The sequence below is a fragment of the Gadus morhua genome, chromosome 15 (assembly GCF_902167405.1).
Source record: "Gadus morhua chromosome 15, gadMor3.0, whole genome shotgun sequence".
NCBI lineage: Eukaryota > Metazoa > Chordata > Actinopteri > Gadiformes > Gadidae > Gadus > Gadus morhua.
Window position 1 is genome coordinate 562,395 of NC_044062.1, and position 21,024 is coordinate 583,418.

Genomic DNA, 21,024 nt, shown 5'->3' on the forward strand with positions numbered 1-21,024 from the left:
TATGCTACAGACACATAAACTCATGCTTACACACACACCCACACACACACACACACACACACACACACACACACACACACACACACACACACACACACACACACACACACACACACACACACACACACACACACACACACACACACGTATAGCGCGTGAGAGGCATGCATGTGTGTGTGTGTGTGTGTGTGTGTGTGTGTGTGTGTGTGTGTGTGTGTGTGTGTGTGTGTGTGTGTGTGTATCTCTATATTTCTTTATCCTGTATATTTGTGTGCATGTATGTGTGTGGGTGCGTGCACGCGTTCGTGTACGCGTGGGTGTGCGTGTGTGCATCTCTGTATTTCCTCTGTGTGTGTGCGTGTGTGTGTGTGTGTGTGTGTGTGTGTGTGTGTGTGTGTGTGTGTGTGTGTGTGTGTGTGTGTGTGTGTGTGTGTGTGTGGCATAGCCTACTGTATCAGTGGGCCAAGAAGTAAAACTAATACTAATCTAATCACACAGTTTAATTCGTTGAATACCAAAGAAGTCCAGGAAAGCCGTATCGGAATCATGGTTTGCAAGTTCTGAAGCAGCACATGACTTATTATATCCCCTGTAAGCTTGGCAATCATTATAAAGCGATGCGGGCGTAGCCTACTTTGCTGAACGATGTGTAAGAATCGAACCGAGAGCAGTCATGCGAAGGTCTCAGCATTGGTCTCCAATGAGGCTTGAAACACCAAACTGTTCTGCGATCTGTGGTAAAATCGGACAGCAGGCTTCCGCTGCAGAAGTATTCGCAGTGTCACATGACTGCAGTTTGTTGAACCAAACTACCATCTGATACTGTTGTGTTGAAGGAATGCTGCTCTTCGCAAAGTTCCTGAATGGTGGTTAACTTTTGCAGAATAGCGATATCGGATGTTGCTGTAGCCTGCTTGGATCCAAGATTTAGGACATATGAAGTTAGCTGATCGATTGTGTTTCGATCAATTCAGAACTGCAGATAGATAGAAAGAAAGGGGAGCATCAGGATAGTTCGTGTGGTCGGCGAGCTGCGATAAATACTTCAATTGGACCTCGGAATGGATTGTTGTCCGCAAAGTATGCTCTTTTTTCTATGCAATATTCACGCTAATTCCGTTTATTAAGCTACGCACGGCTACGTGTTTTTCGTTACGGTTAGTAAATATTTAAATTTCAGAATGAGCACTTCGAACTGTTTTTCCAAATAGGCTTTTATTGTGTTTTTTCTTGATAGAAACTAAATAGTTTATGAATTGCATTCAAGCTTTGCAATGGATCTAAACGTATTCAACAATTGAAGACTGGACCCAGTATAGGCTAGTAGCCTAATCAGAGCAGGAGCGCGTCTTCAGGCGAGATGAAGTGTCTGCTGATAGCGAGTGAGAGCGCGGAGGTTCTCTTCTACTGGACCGACCCGGAGTTCAGGCAGAATGTCCAGGACCAGTACGGAGCGTCCCAGGAGGAGGGCCAGAGGGTGAGCAGTCATTGTCATTAATTCATTAATTCATTAATTCATTAATTCACCAGGTTCCAGAGTCCTGCACATGTTCTGGCGTTCCTGTAGAAAACCTAATGTTGACAAAAGCGAGGGTAGGCCTACAAGTAGGTCAATGTCAATGAATACCAATTTGGGGGCACTCTTGTTCTATATTTATAATGATGATATAATAAAGAAAATAATAATGATGCCCCGATTTGTTAAAAATATGCTTGGTTACTATTTCCCTACTATCAAACATAACTATTGATATGACCATTTCATATCTGAACTCCATATCTGTGGATCGACTGTGAAGCTGGTATTAATGTGTCCTGTCTGTCTCTCTCCAGCTAGTTTCTAATGTGTCCGGTCTGTCTCTCCAGTGGTGTCTAACATGTCCTTTTGGTCTCTCCAGTGGTGTCTAACATGTCCTTTCGGTCTCTCCAGTGGTGTCTAACATGTTCTGTCTGTCTCTCCAGCTAGTTTCTAATGTGTCCGGTCTGTCTCTCCAGTGGTGTCTAACATGTCCTGTCGGTCTCTCCAGCCCCCAGCGTTTGAGGACAGCCTGAACACGCTGTTCGCTCCCATCATCATCTCCTGCAGCACCATGGTCGACCGGCTGGGTGACAGCTACGCCTGCTTCACCACCGAGAACCAACACAACTACGTCTTGCATCAGGTGACGAAGCGGCCGTCTGGGGTGGAGTCCTCTGAGCGTGTCTGTATCTCGGTGGCTTTAGCCGACGCTCATACAAAGTGAGAATGTTATTGTAGACTATCCTGTCACTGATTCATAAAACAACCTGGGAAACACAGAGGAGAGGACCAAAGAAGAACACGGCGAGAATAACAGCAAGTCCCTCGTATTCACTGTAGTAATAAAAAGCATCTCTGGAAGACACCCCCTCTCCTGCAGACTCAGAACAACAGGGCCTTTGTTCTCTGAAGGGAACCCCTTGAGTTCTTAGAGCTCCTGCTCTGGTCATGTGAGGCCCATTAGGGAGCTGGAGCACCAGGCTGCTGTCTACTCTCTGGGCCTCCCAGCTCCATCAACTGTAACAATGGGCAGCAATGTAGTCCATTCAGACGCCGTGTTTGGAGAGAATATGTCATTGAGGCAGATGAATCCCTGTTAAACAGATGAGATAGGAATTTATTACTCAGGATAGAGTATAGTAGTTAGTAAAGCGTTTCCCCACCATCCACCAGGCTAACTAGGCCTCCTTGAGGGTGATTCTTTACTCCTTCGTGCTGATAAATAAATCATATCTTAAAGGAAATCGAAAGGTGTTTCAGAATGACAAAATACTAAATTGTAAGGGGTCACAGCTGGGCAAGTTGACGGCAGCAGCGCAAATCCTAGACCTGCTGGCCTGTTTTATAGGCGATGTCCTCGCCGTACCGGGCTCTAACCCCTGGCCGTCCCCCACCCTGACAGTTCGATGAGTGTCTTTACATCGCCGTGAACGGAGACGGCCAGGAGTGTGAGGACGACCTGAGGAGGAAGATCTACGTGATGAAGAAGATGATCGAAGTCCTCTTCGGCATGGTGAACCTCAGCAGTAACCTGCTCCGTAAAGAGTAGGTGTAGTTTTCAGTTCTCCTCATGGGACATGCACGTTGTTGTTGCGTTTCCAATCCTTAACGAGTGCAATGCCATCGAACGCACCATCTGTCTTTTCCAGACTGCGTCCTCAAGACACGGAGCAGAGGACCGGGCTGTGGAAGCACCTCCAGGGTCTACTGGAGACCTACAGTCGGCTCCGGGAGAACGACCAGAGCTTCTTAGTGGAGGTACACCGCATAGTGTGTTGGTGGTTTTCCTTCTCCATTGTTTAGCGTTGGGCGACTTGAATAGCCAATTATTCTGAGATGATGAATAAGTAACTCGAAGATAATTGCACACGCATCACCAAAGACAAATTGCTTCTTAAAATTGAGTTAACAAACTAAGTAACATTAACAACACTTTAACCATAATGCTTCACAGTGAGGTCACAGTGACCTCTGGTCATTGAGGAGCAGGAGCTATGGGTTACAGATGGATGGATGGATGGATAGATGGATAGATAGATAGATAGATGGATGGATAGATGGATAGATGGATAGATGGATAGATGGATAGATGGATAGATAGATGGATAGATCCATCCATCCATCCATCCATCCATCCATCCTAGTGACAGCCCATGTTTAACCCCCCCCCCCCCCCCCCCCCCCCCCCGGGGTCCCTGTGGCCAGGCGGTGGAGCGGCTGATCCACCCCACGCTGTGCGAGCAGTGCATCGAGTTCCTGGAGCGCCGCCTGCTGCCAGCGCTGAACAGCAGCTCAGAGCGGAACGGAGAGGAGGTCCTCCACTCCTTTATCCTGGTGCACACCAAGCTGCTCGCCTTCTACTCCAGGTCCTCCTGTTCCTCCTGTTCCTCCTGGTTCCTCACTGTTCCTCCTGGGCGCTCCTTGGTCCTCCTGGTTCCTCCTGTTCCTCCTAACTCCTCACTGCTACTCTTGGCTTCTTGTTCCTCCTGGTTCCTCCTGGTTCCTCCTGGTTCCTCTCTCTGGTTCCTCCTGGTTCCTCCTGGCTTCTTGTTCCTCCTGGTTCCTCCTGGTTCCTCCTGGTTCCTCCTGGTTTCTCCTGGTTCCTCTGGTTCCTCCTGTTCCTCCTGGTTCCTCCTGGTTCCTCCTAACTCCTCCTGGTTCCTCCTGACTCCTCCTGGTTCCTCTCTCTGGTTCCTCTCTGGTTCCTCCTGGTTCCTCCTGGTTCTCCCTGGTTCCCCCTGGTTCCTCCTGTTCCTCCTGTTCCTCCTGGTCCCTCCTGGTTCCTCCTGGTTCCTCTCTGTGGTTCCTCCTGGTTCCTCCTGGTTCCTCCTCCTGGTTCCTCACGGTTCCTCCTCCTGGTTCCTCCTGGTTCCTCCTCCTGGTTCTTCCTGGTTCCTCCTCCTGGTTCCTCCTCCTGGTTCCTCTCTGGTTCCTCCTGGTTCCTCCTCCTGGTTCCTCCTGGTTCCTCCTGGTTCCCCCTGGTTCCTTCTGGTTCCTCTCTCTGGTTCCTCCTGGTTCCTCCTGGTTCCTCTCTCTGGTTCCTCCTGGTTCCTTCTGGTTCCTCTCTCTGGTTCCTCCTGGTTCCTCTCTCTGGTTCCTCCTGGTTCCTCCTGGTTCCTCTCTCTGGTTCCTCCTGGTTCCTCCTGGCTTCTTGTTCCTCCTGGTTCCTCCTGGTTCCCCCTGGTTCCTTCTGGTTCCTCCTGGTTCCTCTCTGGTTCTTCCTGGTTCCTCCTCCTGGTTCCTCTGGTTCCTCTCTCTGGTTCCTCCTGGTTCCTCTCTGGTTCCTCCTGGATCCTCCTCCTGGTTCCTCCTGGTTCCTTCTGGTTCCTCTCTCTGGTTCCTCCTGGTTCCTCCTGGTTCCTCTCTCTGGTTCCTCCTGGTTCCTCTCTCTGGTTCCTCTCTCTGGTTCCTCCTGGTTCCTCCTCCTGGTTCCTCCTGGTTCCTTCTGGTTCCTCTCTCTGGTTCCTCCTGGTTCCTCTCTCTGGTTCCTCCTGGTTCCTCCTGGTTCCTCTCTCTGGTTCCTCTCTCTGGTTCCTCCTGGTTCCTCTCTCTGGTTCCTATCTCTGGTTCCTCCTGGTTCCTCTCTCTGGTTCCTCTCTGGTTCCTCTCTGGTTCCTCTCTGGTTCCTCCTGGTTCCTCCTCGTTCCTCCTGGTTCCTCCTGGTTCCTCTCTCTGGTTCCTCCTGGTTCCTCTCTCTGGCTCCTCTCTCTGGTTCCTCCTGGTTCCTCCTGGTTCCTCTCTCTGGTTCCTCCTGGTTCCTCCTGGTTCCTCTGGTTCCTCCTGGTTCCTCCTCACTACATCTTGGTCCTCCTTGCTTCTCCTTTAGTGTTGCCCGTGTGTCTCGTTAATATCTTGAGAAGTGTCTCCACATCCTGATTCAACTCAACTCAACTCAATGTTATTAGTATAGCCCTTAATCACCATTACAGTCTCAAAGGGCTCAACAGGCCAAATATTTATGATTGTTCTTCGTTACGTCGATGACGTCTTTTCTAGGATTGTTTCTTCTATTTAAACGTTTATCATCCAGCAGAGAATGGGTTTAATTGCAGGTCATATGGGGTATGTCTACAGGTAGCCTGCAGCCATTTGGTTCAGATCCCAGAACCTCTGGGCTCCTAGTCAAACACTCTGCGGCAATCTTTCTCTTCTTGGATTCATCTCTTCAACCTCTTACCCGGAGTTTCATGTTTCATCCTGTTTAATGTCCTATCCAACGTGTTCTTGTTGTTTCCTTTTGTTTTCGTTCTACCAGCCGGAACACCAGCACTCTGAGCCCGTCTGACCTGCTGGCTCTCATCGTCATGACGCAGAGCATGTACCCCTCCAACACTGACCAGGAAGACCCTGGCCCAGAGGTACAGCCCCCACCTGAGGCCTGTTCCCATTGTACCACACCTCCTATTGATGCTACTTACTGTTCAGTCATGTAGCAGATGCTGTTATCCAAAGCGACAGCATTACTCTATTATTGAGAGTAGGAGGGGTTTGGCATTTTGCTCGAGGATGCTTCTATGCAGGTTGAGGACATGGGGAATTCAGCCCAGCACCTTTCACCATATCCTTTTTTGCTTTTGTTCTAGGATGTGGAAAGTGTGTCGGTTTCGGGTCTGGAAATGTTTTACACACCACAGCCCTCGCCTACTAACAGAAGCTCCAGTGGTTCAGGTACGAGTTGTGGAATGGGTTTCCCATGTGTTCGCTCGGATATCATTAATATTGCTGCTGTGGAAAAAGATGTGGATTTTGACTCACGGCCATTCTATCAAGAAATCACATAAGTTACAAACGGTGAATCGTCTGATCATCTAGGTATTGTTTATTAATCTGTTAAAAAACACTTCCCTTAACAAACCAAGCCCTTTATCACGGTTTTTCAATCAATAGTGACTGAGGTTACATTTAAACACACATTTTATTTGGTTCTCACCAGAAAGGACAGCAAGAGAGGACACTCCTATGTTTGAGTTTGTGGATCCAGACATACAGGTATAGCATTCATCACTCACTCAAAACAGATGTTAATAATGAATAACATGTCAATGTTGCATATTCCGGGTACAAGACCGTGTGTGTGTGTGTGTGTGTGTGTGTGTGTGTGTGTGTGTGTGCGTGTGCGTGCGCGCGCATGCGCGCGCGCGCGTATGTGTGTTGTAGATAGCAGAGGACAGCCTCATCACCCTTGAGGTCTCGCCCCCGGACCCCTTGGCCCCCACCAGAGTGTTCCTGGAGGTGTCCCTCAAGGACGGCTTGTATCCCATGATGCCTCACTCCATGTACTGCCGGCCGCTCTGGCCCGGGATCACTCTGGTGCTGCTCACCAAGGTCAGCTCCCCCCCCCCCCCCCCGAGACGCTGTTACCCCCCCACGTTGTATCACCTACCCAAAGACTGGGGAAGGATCACCTGATGCTTAGGGATGAACTCTGCTTCTGAATGTGATCCTGTAGGCCCCTTTGAGCAAGATGCATACCCCCCTCCTGCTTCATTACCATCCAACAGTCTAACATCTAACTGTTATTAGCCGTACAATGAGAGAAAGGGCATCCAGTTGTTTTTACTTGTTTCATCAACAGAGGGCAGTAGTGGCACCCTGTGAAGACTACCAGCAACCACACATCACACACTGAACTATTCCAATAAACTTCACCTGAATTAGGCGAAGGTTAAACTGAATTTGAACCTCGTAATTCTTGAGTTATATTTGAGGCAGATATAAATATAGCTAAAGGAGTTTGTACTGTCCCTGAGTCTGCTAAGAGGTTTTTTTGTATTTCTCTTGTAAAAAATGATCATGTTGATTTAATTGATCTAGTCTTGATGGAAGTTTCTTACAAGCCTTAGATATCAAACTACTGGCCGTTTGAATCCTCCCCCCCCAGATCCCCAACAGCAGCGTGGCCATGTCGGTGTACTCCTACCTGGAGGCCTTCGCCAAGCTGGAGAAGCGTCTGAGCGAGGGCCAGGAGGGCCCAGCCGCTGCCAGGGGCCAGCCGACCGTCCACGACCTCCGCAGCAAGCTGGACAAGTTCATCAAGGCCCTGGGGCCCTGCGACATCCAGGTACCGTACAGCGACATCCAGGTACCGTACAGCGACATCCAGGTACCGTACAGCGACATCCAGGTACCGTACAGCGACATCCAGGTACCGTACAGCGACATCCAGGTACCGTACAGCGACATCCAGGTACCGTACAGCGACATCCAGGTACCGTACAGCGACATCCAGGTACCGTACACATCCAGGTACCGTACTGCGACATCGAGGTACCGTAAACATCCAGGTACCGTACACATCCAGGTACCGTACACATCCAGGTACCTGGTGTCTGCAGTCATTCTGATCCGCTGCAGTCTCGGGTTCCGCTGCCACAGCTAACCCCCCTCTTTAGCGTTCCCCACGTGGTGTGAAGACAGGGGTCCCATACAAGCACGCACCGCATACGTGTGCACAAATGCACAGATATCGGTTTTCCCAAGGAGAATACTTTGAGGATGGCTTGACAGTGGAGTTTTTTCAATCTTATCTATTTGTTTTCGTCTTTAAGGGCTGCATGTTTTACGTATTTTTGACTAAAGCCCTTCCTTAAACGTTTATTTATGTGTTGTAACAATGGAAAGAGGTAACACTGATGTAAATACGCACGTGTCCTCCATATTTGTCCTTCAGACGTCTCAGTTGCAGAATGTGTGGTCGGAGTTCAAGAAGCGTGCCTTCACCAGAGGGGGCCCAGGCTTCACCAGAGAGTAAGGCTGCCACTGCCCCCTGCTGGCCGGAGTAGCATTGCATCACATTGAGGCCATCTTTTATTGTTCTTATGCTCAATGGTCCTGTGTATGTTTGGCCTCCAGGCTCATCCCTTGGTGTAAGAGCATGAAGACCCAGCTGTGTGGGGTCTACAAGCAGTGCTTCCTGAACGGGACCACCAGGGGAGCCGACGCGCCCCAGCGCCTCTCCCCCGCCCTACAGGAACTCGCTCAGGCCATGGTTCAGTAAGGAGCAGGACTTTCTAATAAATACCCTTTTTTCCATTTTCGGTTGCTATGAACATACTTCATCTTTTGTCTGAGTGGATTTTTTTTATCACTGTCACTTTCTGTTTCCAATTAATTGAGTCCATTTAATTCCTTTTATTTTGTGTCGTTTACGCAGGGAGAAACTAATGGACTGGAAGGACTTCCTGTTGGTTAAGAGCAAGAGAAACATCACCATGGTGTCATATCCTGTCTGGCGTCGCCTAGCAACTGGGGTCTCCATAAGTTAGCCCCAGATAAGAGACCACGTTTATGTATCAGAATTACAGTTGAAACGTTGAATGTGTCTATTCGTGTTCTGCAAGATAGTGGGCTTAGAAAACATAAGGGTAAATGAAAGGTAAACACACAGTAGGCCTAGGAAGAAAACAACAAACACAACTGAGAAGTGATGTTGAATTGCACCATGAATACCGGGTCGTATTGGTCTTAAGCCAGTGAATCCCGGGGCGTATTGGTGTTAACCCAGTGAATCCTGGGTCGTATTGGTGTTAACCCAGTGAATCCCGGGTCGTATTGGTCTTAACCCAGTGAATCCCGGGTCGTATTGGTGTAACCCAGTGAATCCCGGGTCGTATTGGTGTTAACCCAGTGAATCCCGGGTCGTATTGGTGTTAACCCAGTGAATCCCGGGTCGTATTGGTCTTAACCCAGTGAATCCCGGGTCGTATTGGTGTTAAACCAATGAATCCCGGGTCGTATTGGTCTTAACCCAGTGAATCCCGGGTCGTATTGGTGTTAACCCAGTGAATCCCGGGTCGTATTGGTCTTAACCCAGTGAATCCCGGGTCGTATTGGTGTTAACCCAGTGAATCCCGGGGCGTATTGGTCTTAACCCAGTGAATCCCGGGTTGTATTGGTCTTAACCCAGTGAATCCCGGGTTGTATTGGTCTTATCACAGTGAATCCCGGGTTGTATTGGTGTTAACCCAGTGAATCCCGGGTCGTATTGGTCTTAACCCAGTGAATCCCGGGTCGTATTGGTCTTAACTCAGTGAATCCCGGGGCGTATTGGTGTTAAGCCAGTGAATCCCGGGTTGTATTGGTGTTAACCCAGTGAATCCCGGGTTGTATTGGTCTTACCCCAGTGAATCCCGGGTCGTATTGGTGTTAACCCAGTGAATCCCGGGTCGTATTGGTGTTAACCCAGTGAATCCCGGGTCGTAATGGTGTTAACCCAGTGAATCCCAGGTCGTATTGGTGTTAACCCAGTGAATCCCGGGGCGTATTGATCTTAACCCAGTGAATCCCGGGTTGTATTGGTGTTAACCCAGTGAATCCCGGGTTGTATTGGTGTTAACCCAGTGAATCCCGGGGCGTATTGGTGTTAAGCCAGTGAATCCCGGGTTGTATTGGTGTTAACCCAGTGAATCCCGGGTTGTATTGGTCTTACCCCAGTGAATCCCGGGGCGTATTGGTCTTACCCCAGTGAATCCCGGGTTGTATTGGTGTTACCCCAGTGAATCCCGGGGCGTATTGGTCTTAACCCAGTGAATCCCGGGTTGTATTGGTGTTACCCCAGTGAATCCCGGGGCGTATTGGTCTTACCCCAGTGAATCCCGGGTTGTATTGGTCTTACCCCAGTGAATCCCGGGGCGTATTGGTGTTACCCCAGTGAATCCCGGGGCGTATTGGTCTTACCCCAGTGAATCCCGGGTTGTATTGGTCTTACCCCAGTGAATCCCGGGTTGTATTGGTCTTACCCCAGTGAATCCCGGGGCGTATTGGTCTTACCCCAGTGAATCCCGGGTTGTATTGGTCTTACCCCAGTGAATCCCGGGGCGTATTGGTCTTACCCCAGTGAATCCCGGGTTGTATTGGTGTTACCCCAGTGAATCCCGGGGCGTATTGGTCTTAACCCAGTGCCTCACGTACCTGGAGGACTTCCCCGGCCTCGTCCACTTCATCTGCGTGGATCGATCCAGCGGGCAGATGATCGCCCCGTCCCTCAACATCACGGAGCGCAGTACCTCCGAGCTGGGGGGGGGCCCTCTGGCTCAGTTCATCAGAGGAAAGGTGAGCCGTGACCGTCCGGCACTAGTGTCTAATGTCCGGCATAATCAAACGCATCCTGAAGTCTACCCCTCCCTTTATAAGGGTTACATTCACAGTCTGTCTCATCTACTGATGATATTATGTTTAGATAGTGCTTTACTCTCCTTTTGTGTAGATTCCTGCTTGTTTAATAAATGATGAATCTGTTGCTGTGTGCCTCCTACCCCTAGCTTACCTTCTGTACCCCTAGCTTACCTTCTGTACCCCTAGCTTACCTTCTGTACCCCTAGCTTACCTTCTGTACCCCTAGCTTACCTTCTGTACCCCTAGCCTACCTTCTGTACCGCGGCCATTTCTCAAACCAGTGTGTGGCCACCTTCGGCCATGAATAATGAACGTTGTTTTTCCACTGCTACGCTGCAGTTTCTTACCTCTGATCAGTCTTCTGTGTGTGTGTGTGTGTGTGTGTGTGTGTGTGTGTGTGTGTGTGTGTGTGTGTGTGTGTGTGTGTGTGTGTGTGTGCGTGTGTGCGTGTGTGCGTGCGTGCGTGCGCCCGCTGCAGGTGTGGGGTCTGGTCCGAACAGCGAGGCAGTACCTCCAGAAGGGCTACTCCACCGTCACGCTGCGCGACGGAGACTTCTACTTCTGTTACTTCCTCTGGTTTGAAAATGAAACCGTAAGTGAAGGGAAACGGTCTCAGCCTCTCCACGTTCTGTTGGCTGCCGGTTAAAGAGCGATGAAATGTGGGTAGCCCAGCAGAAAGTGAAGACATTAAAACATATTAAATGGAGGTAAAATGAGTTATATGCAAGATATATAGAAAATGAACAAGACCAATAGCTGTATGAAAAAACATTTGTTATCTTCTCATATATATTTTTAAAATACAGAAAATATAATCCTTCTACATTACAGTATTTTTGTGAATTTTGCACTGTTTAGAATTTATTCATTGAAAATATTACTTATCTGAGTTTATTTAAATTTACCAAATTGTATTTATCCTTTATACGTAATGGGCCGCGGGTCATAGACAAACTAAACGTTGGTTCTTCTATTGGTCTTGTTCATGTGTTGTAATTTACAATAAAGCTACTTTGACTTTGACTTTGACTGATCAGGGCTACAAGTTAGACGAGGTGGACCTGCCTGTACTCCCCGACGACTCACCCCCCATCGGAGTGCTGGCCCGGGACTATTACAGGTACCCCCCACCTTACTGCCCCACTGGGACAGGACCTGTCTATCACAGGTACCCCCCACCTTACTGCCCCACTGGGACAGGACCTGTCTATTACAGGTACCCTTCACCTTACTGCCCCACTGGGACAGGGCCTGTCTATTACAGGTACCCCCCACCTTACTGCCCCACTGGGACAGGACCTGTCTATCACAGGTACCCCCCACCTTACTGCCCCACTGGGACAGGACCTGTCTATTACAGGTACCCCCCACCTTACTGCCCCACTGGGACAGGACCTGTCTATCACAGGTACCCCCCACCTTACTGCCCCACTGGGACAGGACCTGTCTATTACAGGTACCCCCCACCTTACTGCCCCACTGGGACAGGACCTGTCTATTGGGGTGGGACCATTACAGGTACCCCTCACCTTACTGCCCCACTGGGACAGGACCAGTCTATTGGGGTGGGACTATTCCCTCTCCACATGGAGGCAGTGAATGCAGAGCAGCGTGCTGTTCACCGTGCAGCGGGCCCCCTGTGTTCACCGTGCAGCGGGCCCCGTGTGTTCACAGGAAGCTGCTGCGCTGCTACAGTAAGACCCACTGTGTGGTCACAGGAAGCTGCTGCTACAGTAAGACCCACTGTGTGGTCACAGGAAGCTGCTGCTACAGTAAGACCCACTGTGTGGTCACAGGAAGCTGCTGCTACAGTAAGACCCACTGTGTGGTCACAGGAAGCTGCTGCTACAGTAAGACCCACTGTGTGGTCACAGGAAGCTGCTGCTACAGTAAGACCCACTGTGTGGTCACAGGAAGCTGCTGCTACAGTAAGACCCACTGTGTGGTCACAGGAAGCTGCTGCTACAGTAAGACCCACTGTGTGGTCACAGGAAGCTGCTGCTACAGTAAGACCCACTGTGTGGTCACAGGAAGCTGCTGCTACAGTAAGACCCACTGTGTGGTCACAGGAAGCTGCTGCTACAGTAGGACCCACTGTGTGGTCACAGGAAGCTGCTGCTACAGTAAGACCCACTGTGTGGTCACAGGAAGCTGCTGCTACAGTAAGACCCACTGTGTGGTCACAGGAAGCTGCTGCTACAGTAAGACCCACTGTGTGGTCACAGGAAGCTGCTGCTACAGTAAGACCCACTGTGTGTTCACAGGAAGCTGCTGCTACAGTAAGACCCACTGTGTGGTCACAGGAAGCTGCTGCTACAGTTAGAGCCACTGTGTGTTCACAGGAAGCTACTGCTCTGCTACAGTAAGACCCACTGTGTGGTCACAGGAAGCTGCTGCTACAGTAAGAGCCACTGTGTGTTCACAGGAAGCTGCTGCTACAGTAAGACCCACTGTGTGGTCACAGGAAGCTGCTGCTCTGCTACAGTAAGAGCCACTGTGTGTTCACAGGAAGCTGCTCCGCTACTACAGTAAGACCCACGCGGGGGAGGTGGTGAAGTGCTACGAGCTGCTGACCGTCCATCTGGGGGTCATCCCCACCGAGTACATCCTCCAGCACTGCAGACAACTGGCCAGCAAGCTGTGGGAGCCCTCCCGCAACCCCCTCCTGTAGAGGATGGGCGCAGGCTCAGGCACGCACGCCCTTGTGGAAGCCCACTCCTGTGGAGAAGCACGCACGCACACACGCATCCACGCGTACACACACACACACACACGTGCATTATGTGCATTTATGGTAAGGAACGCATGCGCACGCAGGCTTAAGTGCAATTCCCTTCCTTAAATGAAACATACCCACATGCAGGTATGCAACCCCCTTTGGAAAGAAAGATATAAACCAGCAGGCATGTTTACAATCACATCTGCAGCCCATTCTTAGACATGCATTTGTTCCCTGCCAGAAACACATTTCTATGTATTCTATCATGTCATGTTGAAGGATAGTTCAAAGATTTTTTTTTATGTGAAAATAATTTTATGGTTCTATGAAGGCTGTGACCAAAAATGGTTTATTCATATCACTTTAAAGTGATTTGAAGGTACAGATTTGACCACTTTGAACACTGTTGGGCACTATCAATTGTATTGACTACTATTTTGTTTGCGTATTCCTGATTGTTGATGAATGATTGTTTTCTTTTGTATCATATTTATTAGCAATACACTAAATGTATTTTGAATCTGGACATTATTTTAATTATTTACATCTACCAACCATCTGTGCTGCATCTCTGCTGCAGCTATTTCACCTCTTTAACATTCCTAGCATGGTGCGAACACACCATAGCTCGAACATCTCTCTCGCACCCTGCAACCATGCTTTGCTCACACACAGGCATACATGTAACATACATTGCCACACCTACTGTATACAGTAAATGGTCCAAGACACGATTTTCTTAAAAGCGTTTATTATTTGGATAGTATTTATAAAAATATATAATAATCATGTAAAAGAAAATTATCATATATGTGTTTAATCTTACTAAATCCAACCAGGATATCATAAAGAATGCCATCCTTAATTATACCTAAAATGCATAAATGTTCTAAAGAAGATAATGTGAAGCTGGTAGAAGTGCAGTGATCTGGTTAATAATTCAAGAGTAAATCTACAAACACCAACATTCTGCCCTCCTCCCCTCTGTCTCCTAATCCAATGCTGTCTGCAGCCCTCTGCACGGTAAAGGTCAGCGTGGTGTGTTTATACGTTGTTCTCTCCCGGTGGCCGAGTGTCCTGTCGTTGTCATTGTGTCGACTTGTGTGTGTCTCCCTCGCTTCGCTCTCTCCTCGCCACGGGCTCATAGCGCTCCTGTAAGGTCAGTCACAGCCCCCGACGAAACCAGATCCCTGAGAAAGAGTTTCTCAGAGCCGATGTCGTGCACCACCTGTGAAAAGAGACCAACTGTAATCCATCCGCACCGTGAAGCCTGGGGTATGTCTGCAGAATCCCTAGGCGTGCCTTTGCACCCGAGTGGTTTGTTCTCAGAAGAGCCACACACAGTACTCCTCCACGACAGTCGTCTGTCTAACCAGAGTGTGTCCCGGCCTCAGCACCCCACTGAGGTCATGTGATGCATATGGGCGTCGAGAGAGATGACTAACTCATAACCTATAGAAACGTAATGCATGCATTTCTGATTTGCAAACATATTTTCAAAGGTCTAGGGATTCATAGCCACAAGCAAACTACTTGCACCATGCTCAAAATGTGCACTATCCTGGGAAATCTGGAATGTCCTGGAGAAATAATAATAATAATGGATAGAATTTCTATAGCGCTTTTCTAGACACTCAAAGACGCTTTACAGTGAAGGGGGGACCTCACTAACCACCACCAGGGTGTAGCCCCCACTGCAGCCAATCTGCGGCAGAACGCTCACCACACACCAGCTTGAGGTGGAGAGCGAGGGGATTAATGAGTCAGCCAATTATACAGGAGGATGATAAGGGGCCAGATTGAATGAGCCTGGTTGGGCCAGGACACCAGGGAAGCCCCTACTCTTTGCGATAAGTGCCCTGGGATCTTTAATGACCTCAGTGAGTCAGGACCTCGGTCTCCTCCGAAGGACGGAATGTAGACCGTCGCTTCAAAAACCATGCACAGGGTGGAAGCACATGACCAAACATGTATGAACTCGGGGCAAAACAGTGACTTCAAAATGGGGTCCCGAACCAAACCATGTTGGGATCCACTGGTTCCCGAACAAAAAACAGGTTCCAACCTTTTTCAGAACAGATCCCCCCCCACCTCGGCCACCTCCAGCCATCCCCCTGAGTAGGGTCTCGTACCGGGCCCTTCATGGCCTCCATGCTGAGGTCTCGTACCGGGCCCTTCTTGGCCTCCATGCTGAGGTCTAGTACCTGGCCCTTCATGGCCTCCATGCTGAGGTCTCGTACCGGGCCCTTCATGGCCTCCATGCTGAGGTCTCGTACCTGGCCCTTCATGGCCTCCATGCTGAGGTCTCGTACCTGGCCCTTCATGGCCTCCATGCTGAGGTCTAGTACCGGGCCCTTCATGGCCTCCATGCTGAGGTCTCGTACCTGGCCCTTCATGGCCTCCATGCTGAGGTCTCGTACCGGGCCCTTCATGGCCTCCATGCTGAGGTCTCGTACCGGGCCCTTCATGGCCTCCATGCTGAGGTCTAGTACCGGGCCCTTCATGGCCTCCATGCTGAGGTCTCGTACCGGGCCCTTCATGGCCTCCATGTGTAGGGTCTAGTACCGGGCCCTTCATGGCCTCCATGTCTAGGGTCTAGTACCGGGCCCTTCATGGCCTCCATGCTGAGGTCTAGTACCTGGCCCTTCATGGCCTCCATGCTGAGGTCTCGTACCTGGACCTTCATGGCCTCCATGCTGAGGTCTCGTACCTGGACCTTCATGGCGTCCATGCGTAGGGCCTCGTACCGGGCCCTTCATGGCCTCCATGTGTAGGGTCTCGTACCGGGCCCTTCATGGCGTCCATGCTGAGGTCTCGTACCTGGCCCTTCATGGCCTCCATGCTGAGGTCTCGTACCTGGCCCTTCATGGCCTCCATGCTGAGGTCTAGTACCTGGCCCTTCATGGCCTCCATGCTGAGGTCTCGTACCTGGCCCTTCATGGCCTCCATGCTGAGGTCTCGTACCGGGCCCTTCATGGCCTCCATGCTGAGGTCTCGTACCTGGCCCTTCATGGCCTCCATGCTGAGGTCTAGTACCTGGCCCTTCATGGCCTCCATGCTGAGGTCTAGTACCTGGCCCTTCATGGCCTCCATGCTGAGGTCTCGTACCTGGCCCTTCATGGCCTCCATGCTGAGGTCTCGTACCTGGCCCTTCATGGCCTCCATGCTGAGGTCTAGTACCGGGCCCTTCATGGCCTCCATGCTGAGGTCTCGTACCTGGCCCTTCATGGCCTCCATGCTGAGGTCTAGTACCGGGCCCTTCATGGCCTCCATGCTGAGGTCTCGTACCTGGCCCTTCATGGCGTCCATGCGTAGGGCCTCGTAGTAGTGGAGCCGGGCCCCTGGGTGCCTCAGGTCGTAGCCGAACCCCGCCAGGCTGACCTGGTCACACAGCTGCAGGGCGAGCACCACGGCGCTGGCCCCCAGGGTGGGCACCCTCTTTGGGGGGGGGGGGGGGGGGGGGGGGGGGGAAAGGGGAGATTGTACTATGTTTATTGATTTTCATTATTCACACATTTGCATGTATGGTATTGGTCCTGTGTTACGGAGGTCCCGTGCTCACAGCGTAGGTCTCACCGTTCCCCCGCTGGGCGCGTAGCTGTGCAGAGCCCGTCCTGTCTGGTGAATAATCTCCGGGTTCAGGATCCGGAAGTGTTCTGCGGTCAGGGGGATCTCCTCGACCACCTTCCTCCAGAACCACAACTTGGACCAAAAGCTCTGCAGGAGACAAACAGCGAAAGGGACGTCCACAGTATTGTTCAGATACAGAGGGGTTCATCCCGGGGGGTAGTTTGAGTTGTCTGTCCTGTATGGGGGTGTCTGGGGGGTAGTTTGAGTTGTCTGTCCTGAATGGGGGTGTCTGGGGGGGTAGTTTGAGTTGTCTGTCCTGTATGGGGGTGTCTGGGGGGTAGTTTGAGTTGTCTGTCCTGTATGGGGGTATCTGGGGGGGTAGTTTGAGTTGTCTGTCCTGAATGGGGGTGTCTGGGGGGTAGTTTGAGTTGTCTGTCTTGTATGGGGGTGTCTGGGGGGGTAGTTTGAGTTGTCTGTCCTGTATGGGGGTATCTGGGGGGGTAGTTTGAGTTGTCTGTCCTGTATGGGGGTGTCTGGGGGGGTAGTTTGAGTTGTCTGTCCTGTATGGGGGTATCTGGGGGGGTAGTTTGAGTTGTCTGTCCTGAATGGGGGTGTCTGGGGGGTAGTTTGAGTTGTCTGTCTTGTATGGGGGTGTCTGGGGGGTAGTTTGAGTTGTCTGTCTTGTATGGGGGTGTCTGGGGGGTAGTTTGAGTTGTCTGTCTTGTATGGGGGTGTCTGGGGGGTAGTTTGAGTTGTCTGTCTTGTATGGGGGTGTCTGGGGGGTAGTTTGAGTTGTCTGTCTTGTATGGGGGTGTCTGGGGGGTAGTTTGAGTTGTCTGTCCTGAATGGGGGTGTCTGGGGGGTAGTTTGAGTTGTCTGTCTTGTATGGGGGTATCTGGGGGGGTAGTTTGAGTTGTCTGTCTTGTATGGGGGTGTCTGGGGGTCGGGGCCACACCAGAGGTCTCTTGGTGATCACCGAGGTCAGCCAGTCCAGGTCCAGGCTCTTGAAGACCACCAGGGCCACCACGCTGGTGGTCCGGTACTCCTCAGGGGAGGCGGGCGCTGCCTCGGGGTACACCAGGCGAATGGTGGTCCTGGACCCCGCGTCTCTCTGGAAGCACCCCACCGGAGCCGCGTTCAGCCTGGGGACGGCCCCCCAGCGGAGGGGGGAGAGTTGGTAACTATTGGTACTGTGAGTACTAACTCCCTGTTAGTAGGTGGGAGAGTTGGTAACTATTAGTACTGTGAGTACTAACTCCCTGTTAGTAGGGGGGAGAGTTGGTAACTATTAGTACTGTGAGTACTAACTCCCTGTTAGTAGGGGGGAGAGTTGGTAACTATTGGTACTGTGAGTACTAACTCCCTGTTAGTAGGGGGGAGAGTTGGTAACTATTAGTACTGTGAGTACTAACTCCCTGTTAGTAGGGGGGAGAGTTGGTAACTATTAGTACTGTGAGTACTAACTCCCTGTTAGTAGGGGGGAGAGTTGGTAACTATTGGTACTGTGAGTACTAACTCCCTGTTAGTAGGGGGGAGAGTTGGTTACTATTAGTACTGTGAGTACTAACTCCCTGTTAGTAGGTGGGAGTTTTTTAGAATGAATCTTTAAATGTCACATTTATGAGCTGACTGAATATATTGTATCTGAATATACTAGAGTTGGCTGGTTGAGTCATTTAATAGTCAATTAGGGAAACGATAGTAACAGCTTATTGGGAAACCGTTATAGAGATGACGATATTCGAGCGATTCCTTTGGCATCCCTTTTCCAATCCACTACCCATGTTTTGGTACCTATCTGGTACTGCCATCTCTCTATAACACCATCTCATATTCAATGTCAAATATAAATGCGACAGTCTGCTCAAAGCTCCCTTTCTAAGTCCTACCTGATGATGACATCATACTGATCGATAGAGGAGCCAAGATGGCTGCCGTGGAGCACCCCCCCGCTGCCCACCACCACGCAGCGCCTGCACCCCCCCCCCTGCAGCCAGGGGGGGCGGCCGGGCCGGGGCAGCGAGGCCAGAGCGCGGGCCGCCTGCCGCTCGCTGCCCCGGAGACCCAGCGGAGGGGGGAGCTCCCAGGGTGCCCGTCTCCCCCCCCCCCCCTCGACCTCCTCCTGCGGCCCCTCCACGAACACAGGGGCCAGCCCCAGGAGGCCCCCAGAGCAGGACAAGGTCCTCAGGCGATCCCGACCCCATTGTGGGAGGCAGGGCCCCGACAGAAGGTCAGCTGAGAGGTTGAGGAGAGCCTGCACAGGGGGAAGGTGAGAGGGGGGGGGGGTACTGAGCATGTGCTAATGTACGTCAACTGTATCTTATGGATAAAAAATGCATGATGTCTCTTAATGCGTGGGCACCAGATGTGGAGGCGCTGGGTGGCCGTCGTCTACAGGGGCCAGCCTGTCTGCGTGGGAGTAGGCAGGGACCAGGTGTGGAGGCGCTGGTGGGCCGTCGTCCATAGGGGCCAGCCTGTCTGCGTGGGAGTAGGCAGGGACCAGAATAGCCGCGTAGCACCCCAGCAGCAGCGCCAGACTCAGGCCGAGGTTATTCCTCCTGCAAGAGGAGAAGATGAAGTCGCCTTCCGATGAATGGTCCCTGATTATAAAAGCGACGGGCTAGATGCACACACTCGCTAACCGCCTGAACCACCGCATGTTCCCAGGGTCACCTGCTGAGGAGGAACGTGTCCAGGTGTGACCCCCCCGGGCATCTCTGGGGGACAGCAGCCAGCGCTGTGCTGGCTGGGGCCTCGAGCAGCAGAGGTGACCTGTCGTCTCGGCTCTCGTCTTCCATCAGGAAACTCAGCGTCACCATGGCTACAGCAGCATCTGCACCTCCCCCTCCTCCCCCGCCCGCGCAGAGGGAAGGGAGAACATGGATTACCGTTTCACAGCGTGACATCTCCTGATTCTTGTCAGTAGCATGAGAAAAATGAAAAAAAAGAACTAGACAAGGAAAATGAACACGAAACAAAAAACAATACTTCAAGATATCAGGAGACCAAGTAACCCTGGATTTGATTTGATTCCATTTGATTTGATTTGATTTGTTTTGACGTGATTTGATTTGATTTTGGGTTACATTAAACATGAAATACCCGGAGGTTAGCTTTTGAAAGAGCTTATATGTTACTAATACTAACATCTATCATGTTGCTAACATCATACTAATATCCAATCTGTGTATCCAAAACATTATCAACAATACCAACCCACTATCTTGAGTGCAGCTGTGTGTAGTTGTTCTCAATGACAGGCATACAGGCATACAATCAAATAAGAAAGACAAGACATCAATTGTAAGATAGTACCTTAAAGCAAAGCTGAGCTTGAACGGTCTTTCTGTTATGTCAATGCTCCATGGTTGACATGAGCAGAGAGCTGCAGAAAGCATGCAGCAACTAAAATGGCTGTTGCCACTTCCTCTACTGCTGAGCTCTGCCTCTTCCTACTACAGCATGGTTAACCATTAACATGACACTGGTGAGTGTGTGTGTGTGTGTGTGTGTGTGTGTGTGTGTGTGTGTGTGTGTGTGTGTGTGTGTGTGTGTGTGTGTGTGTGTGTGTGTGTGTGTGTGTGTGTGTGTGGGAACAACAGTGAATGAGAAAATGTGTTTAGTATTATGATGTGGTTAGTCTGAAGGATCTATTATTGTTTCAACAAAGAGAGTGAATGTCCTATTGTCCATGGAAAAGCATGTTATTCTAAACAATGTAGTAATACACATATTCCAATTAGAAAACCTATTCATAATTCCTATTTTTGTGTGGCTTAATATCAGTAAGTATACTGGATGTTACATGTAAATCATTTCCAAGGAATCAATAAACAGTAATGTTACATGCATTCTTAAAGCTTAAAAAACAGTGTTTAAGTGTGTGTAGGTGTGTGTGTAAGGGGGGGTAGTATGTGTGTGTGTGTCTGCATGCGTTTGCATGCGTGTGTTTGTATGTGTGTGTGTGTGTGTGTGTGTGTGTGTAGGGGGGATGGTGGTATGTTTGTGTGTGTCTGCATGCATTTGCGTGTGTGTGTGTGTGGGGGGGGGGGGGATTTGTGTGTGTGTGTGTGTGTGTGTGTGTGTGTGTGTGTGTGTGTGT

General features: G+C 50.6%; 2 protein-coding genes and 1 long non-coding RNA gene across 13 annotated transcripts; 2 read left to right on the plus strand and 1 right to left on the minus strand.

Moving 5' to 3' along the window:
* Positions 1–777: 777 nt before the first annotated feature.
* On the plus strand, positions 778–13,878 carry hps1 (HPS1 biogenesis of lysosomal organelles complex 3 subunit 1). Of its 6 annotated transcripts, XR_003979608.1 has the most exons (19): positions 778–1,080; positions 1,238–1,477; positions 2,028–2,162; positions 2,922–3,064; positions 3,169–3,277; positions 3,725–3,885; positions 5,775–5,877; positions 6,103–6,187; positions 6,453–6,508; positions 6,677–6,844; positions 7,401–7,643; positions 8,190–8,266; positions 8,372–8,512; positions 8,673–8,738; positions 10,426–10,570; positions 11,112–11,225; positions 11,671–11,753; positions 12,308–13,034; positions 13,142–13,239. XR_003979608.1 is itself a non-coding variant. In XM_030378448.1 (17 exons), exons 1-17 carry the CDS (start codon positions 1,361–1,363, stop codon positions 12,368–12,370), a joined length of 1,965 nt encoding a protein of 654 aa, XP_030234308.1. In that variant the 5' UTR covers positions 782–1,360; the 3' UTR covers positions 12,371–12,485. The 6 variants fall into 6 exon arrangements, 3 of the variants coding, with proteins under 3 accessions (XP_030234308.1, XP_030234306.1, XP_030234307.1); XR_003979609.1 differs by having other exon boundaries at positions 779–1,477; positions 7,401–7,580; XM_030378448.1 differs by lacking the exon at positions 13,142–13,239 and having other exon boundaries at positions 782–1,477; positions 12,352–12,485.
* A 208-nt stretch (positions 13,879–14,086) lies between these two features.
* Positions 14,087–20,360, minus strand: st3gal7 (ST3 beta-galactoside alpha-2,3-sialyltransferase 7). 6 transcript variants are annotated; one of them, XM_030378458.1, is made up of 10 exons: positions 20,238–20,360; positions 19,596–19,779; positions 19,397–19,480; positions 19,285–19,327; positions 18,812–19,176; positions 17,878–18,064; positions 16,929–17,069; positions 16,641–16,790; positions 16,063–16,172; positions 14,087–14,580 (listed from the first exon to the last, which is right to left on the minus strand). In XM_030378458.1, exons 2-9 carry the CDS (start codon positions 19,739–19,741, stop codon positions 16,071–16,073), a joined length of 1,218 nt encoding a protein of 405 aa, XP_030234318.1. In that variant the 5' UTR covers positions 19,742–19,779; positions 20,238–20,360; the 3' UTR covers positions 14,087–14,580; positions 16,063–16,070. The 6 variants fall into 6 exon arrangements, with proteins under 6 accessions (XP_030234318.1, XP_030234317.1, XP_030234315.1 ...); XM_030378457.1 differs by lacking the exon at positions 19,285–19,327 and having other exon boundaries at positions 19,354–19,480; XM_030378455.1 differs by having other exon boundaries at positions 19,285–19,480.
* LOC115559585 (uncharacterized) lies at positions 19,183–20,773 on the plus strand. Its single transcript, XR_003979611.1, has 2 exons — positions 19,183–19,356; positions 19,426–20,773. It is a non-coding gene; the product is annotated as an uncharacterized LOC115559585 (long non-coding RNA).
* Positions 20,774–21,024: the final 251 nt, after the last annotated feature.